At 35.8% G+C, this 5,000-nt stretch overlaps 1 protein-coding gene across 4 annotated transcripts in view; it reads left to right on the forward strand.

Moving 5' to 3' along the window:
• LOC124422459 (myb-like protein P) overlaps positions 1–5,000 on the forward strand; it is a 33,499-nt gene that overhangs the window by 26,786 nt on the left and 1,713 nt on the right. For all 4 annotated transcript variants that reach the window (XM_046958941.1, XM_046958915.1, XM_046958924.1 and 1 more), the window contains 2 exons: positions 951–1,103; positions 4,275–5,000. The exon at positions 4,275–5,000 is cut by the window's right edge and continues 1,713 nt beyond it. In XM_046958941.1, the coding sequence (XP_046814897.1) occupies positions 951–1,103; positions 4,275–5,000 (879 nt within the window). The remainder of the gene's footprint in view (positions 1–950; positions 1,104–4,274) is intronic.

The following is a 5,000-nucleotide window of genomic DNA, read 5'->3' on the forward strand; positions in this document are numbered from 1 at the left end:
CTCCACTTCTTCGAATCGCCATTTTATTTCTATCTGCAAATTGTAATGCCGAGAATTATTTGAAGTCATGTTGTTACAAGAACATATAAAATTTCCGTAGTACTTTTCATGCGAGTTTCTCTATGTAATATTTTCCATTCGTAGTTCGAGAAAACGCACTTAATATGCTTTGTCGTCGTAGAATGAAATCTTTTCGATGGATTTTTGATTCGTCATCGTACAAATCACATAGAACGGACTGTTTTTCTCAACATTAAATTACGTTCGAAGCGTTGAAGTATGATGTTAGAGAAACTATGTCACTTTGGTGCGTTTGCTGTAGAATATTTTTGAAAAATTCCGTTGTTACAAAAAAAGTCTCGTAATAACGCTAGTGCTGCCATCTAATTATAGGAAGTCATGTTCAGTGGATAATATTAGAAGTAACGTGGAGTTATCATGCAACTATGTCACATTATTCTAATGAAGAATTTCTTTCGAAGATATGTTGAATAGATTTTTGTTTTATAAAATTATACGCACAATTTTTTACAAATCTCCTCTATTTCAAGATAGTAATTTGTTTTACTACCTACACAGCTACGCTAGAAAAGCCAAGACTCAGTGGATAATATCGATCCGATCAGGAAGTTTTCTACTACTTCCACCGACGAACGAACAGTTACTGACTTTCACTACTAGATGGCGATACCAGTTCATTCCCCCCCCATATGGTGGTTAAAAAATTATTAATGTTTACATAAAATAAAACATGTTTATAGATTTATTGTTTTTTTTATTTTTCATTATAAATATAATTAATAAATCGTAAGAATTTTAATAAATTAAAAGAAAAAAGAAAATTTTTAATTGAATTCGATAAACTGGCATTGTCCTTCTTTCTTTATCAAACATTTGTACATGTTTGCAATAACAAATTATTATAAAACGATTGATATTATCGATTTCAGGCTTTGAACGGTGCAGAGGGTACGGTTCCACCTGGAAGGGTTTACAAAAAGGTCGCCATCGTAGAAAATTTCTTCGATATTATTCACGCCGTTCACGTTGACCTTGAGGGTCGTCCTGGGAAGCATGCCGGTCAGAAGCGCACCTATCGGACGGTGAGTGGCACTTAAAATTGCTTCATTAGTGGTTCATTAACGATTCAGTTATCTTCGATGGAGAGACAGAGACACGTGCTTGGTTACAAGTAGCGCTTATGAACATACATACGTAGCACCAAAACTTCATTAATTTTCATAATTATCGTCTAATCAACTCGAACAAAAATCACTTTCTCATCCTCAACGCTTTTATATATTTATATATATATATATATATATATATATATATATATATATATATATATATTTAGAAATACATTCCATATAAATATCTTTAAAAAAAAAAGAATAAAAAAACAGTTGTAAAAGACAACACGAAACGCGATAAGGAATTATATAATCGATTTAAAAAGAACGTGTTCCGTTTAACGCAAACTCATACCACATATTTAGGTACATCATATCTGATATAAGCTAATACACATACGTGACCTCGAGAAGGAGGCATCCACCATTTTTAAATGGACTTCTTTATTGAACGGAGCAAAGAACTCGTCCATCCATAGAATCCTGAAGAGAATTGTACGATCTGATCAGTTTCGATCTTTCGTATGGAGATGGCTACCGAACTCTTGCCATGGTTGTTGTGCGTGACACGCGATATTTACCGTTCTCAGGGGGAAGGCATCGAGGCATTCAAGCGTCGAACACTCGATACCACACGTCATCTCACATGTTCCGGCGCACATTCGCGGAAACCTCTCTCTAGGGTATCATATCTGTTCTCTCTCTTTTACTCTCTCTCTTTCTCTCTCTCTCTCTCTCTCTCTCTTTCTCTCTCTAGATCCTCTCCACCTTTCTCTCTTCCTCTCTCTTGTTCGGCCTTTCGTCTCTTTCCGTTGGACGAAGTACGACGGCGACCTCTCTATTCCTCTTCGTCGCACTCGAGGCTCACCAATCGTCAAGCTTCCCCCCTCCCACTACTTGTTTTCTCTCTCTCTCTTTCTCTCTCTCTCTCTCTCTCTCTTTCTCTCTATCTCGTAGCCGCTCACACCAGCTTTCCTCGCGTTCTCTCTCGCTCACCACGATCTGCTTGTGATTCAAAACCTCAGGACACTTGTTGCATTGCCTGCTTACTCGTACACATCGTATACACACATATACTCATTCGCTCACTCACTTATGTTTACTATATATGTATATATATATATATATATATTTATATTTGTATTATGATATATATAATGAAAAAGATATACATATATGATATACGTGTGTGTGTATGTATCGTTATAGGGAGAATCACCGCCATTGCCACGAAGATGATACTAGTTTACTTTTAAGTTGTTGGCTACATGAGAACGAATCATCAAATCGGGAAAACCTCTATACTCGTTAAAAAGTTCCGCAGTTTATCTTTGCTATTTTTTGTTGGAATGAATATGATCGTAGGTTCATATTGGTTTTTAAACGACTAATCAAGTCACTTTAAACCAATCGTTAAAAAAATGAATCCGGATGATCGAAATCTCTACAATGTGATAATTCAAAAGATAAATAATTAAATGTAAAATGTATATATTTGTTATTTGATTTTTAAATATTGTTGCATTTAAAAGTAACAATCGAGAATATCGTGAACAAATCAAATATCTTTCTCGTTTTTCTTGTCAAAAATTGATCTTGTCAAAAATCTAAGCGAAACATTGAAATCTCACTTTTGTCTCACGATCTTTTGGAAAAAACGTTTCGATGATCATACAAACATTTTCGTCGGTTAACATCAGACCCTCGAGAAAAGCTATAATAATATACATAATTTTGCGTGTCCAACCGCAACGAAGCAAACGTGTCGTGACAGTATTGTTCACAACTTTGCGGTACATTCTTGTAGTTACGTGAACCGATTGTTTCATTGCAGTACTCAGAGATAAATTCGAACGTGTACAATTTTCTTTATTATGAACGATTAACAGAAATTTGTTTTTTTAAAGAATTGTCAAAATGGAGAGAAGAGAGAAAACGTTTTTTTTTGTTGTTAACGTAGATATGATTTTCAAATGAACAAAACATAAAATATATGATTTTATGTGATTAGATATTACCAATCATAATAAAAATATTATGAAAATTATCATTAGAGTAAAACATAGAGAATTATTGTAAAATAATTATTAATAATATTATAATTATAATTATAATTATTATTATTATTATTATTATTATTATTATTACAGAAAGATCGTCATCCAATTAAAAAAGATGTTAAAATAGAAAATTCACACGATGTTTCTACTAAGCATTGCCGCGAGGCTACTCCTACGGTATCGGAGCTTACGTATTTTCTATCAAACTTACGAGCGACGGTAAAGCCGTCGTGCTCGACTCGCTGTAAGTTTACCACTGTGTCATGTTGATCCAAAAGCCATTATCTCAGTTTCTTAACTGAGTCTCTCCTCTCTTCATCCCGTTCTTGGCAGCCGAGCTTCGAGTAAATCTTATCGAATTACTTCACCACAGTCACACGTATATACAGTTATACATACTTACAGAGAATATATATATATATATATATATATATATATATATATATATACATATATACATAAATACATACTCACACACTTACACATACTTGCGTACGTATATACTTACGTACGTATGTACGTTGTACGTTTGTACGAGCGAAAGCTTTACCTTACCCAGCAACGAAACTCCTATCGTTGATTAAGTTATGCCGCCCCTCCGTCTCTTTGCAGAGAGAAACGTTTCCTATTAAGAGGCAGAGAACATCCCTCCGGTTGAATACCTTCTCGCGAAGACATCAAAGTACCGTTACTACTCATGAATTTTCCCCAGGTGGGCGTTTCACGTAAAACAACGAGTGAACGATGAGATGTGACATTCGACGTTTCTAACCATAAGAAAACTCTTGCCCATAACTCGATGAATTCAGTTAACATATCGTACCACGTGATATTCGTTTTTATAATTCATAAATAAGTATCAATTTAACGTAAAAAAATTTTTTACTTATAACAACACTTAAATATGAATTAATCGAATAAATCAATCGTGGTTTGAACATTATAGCATAGCTATCGATGGTTGATATATTTTATCGTAATAAAATTATTTACTTTCCGAGAAATGTACGATAAATTCGGAAAATTGATATTAAAAGTTGACATGTTTGTAAATTGATATTTCATTTGCTCTTTGTTACAGATCACAGAGACGTATGCCTTTCTTCCAAGAGAAGCCGTGACGCGATTTCTTCTTGGATGTACCGAGTGTCAACGACGGCCAAGAACTCCCAGTCCGACTAATCTATCTAATCAGTCATCTCATCCAACTGCTCTTTCCTCGACGACAACTTCTACGTCGACATCTACAACGACGACAACGTCTATGTCAACGAGATTGAGTCCAACGCCTGGACTTGTAACGTCGAATTCAACGACTCAAAGTAACAACGTTAACGGCACTGGCAAGTCGAGAGATTCGACGGAACATAAAAATCTTTATAATTATAGACATCAGAAACATTCAAAGAATGGGGGTGCTGTTAGTGTAACGGAGACGAAAAATGAGAAGGATAAGGAAGAGAAATATAATCCTTTGAGCATAACGAATTTATTAAAGAAGGAACCAGCGAATGGTGGATTTCTATCGAGCACGGAGATTCTACCAGAATCCCGAAGAACTCCAGAATCTGATCGGGCGAGTTCGAGGAGCTCGGCTTCATCTAAGAGGAAAAGGATGCTGCCGGAGGGTCGGACTCCATCTCCGCAGCCGAGTCAACCGTTGCCAAGGCCCTGGAGCCCGGGATTGGATCCCAAGAACACGCCCATCGACTATAGTCTTCCCATCACTACCTCGTACCTAAAACATCAGCAGAGGATGGCCGAGAAGAATAAAGCATTAAAGGAGGCAGCGGAAGAACAACAGCAG

Source organism: Vespa crabro, chromosome 1 (assembly GCF_910589235.1).
Source record: "Vespa crabro chromosome 1, iyVesCrab1.2, whole genome shotgun sequence".
NCBI lineage: Eukaryota > Metazoa > Arthropoda > Insecta > Hymenoptera > Vespidae > Vespa > Vespa crabro.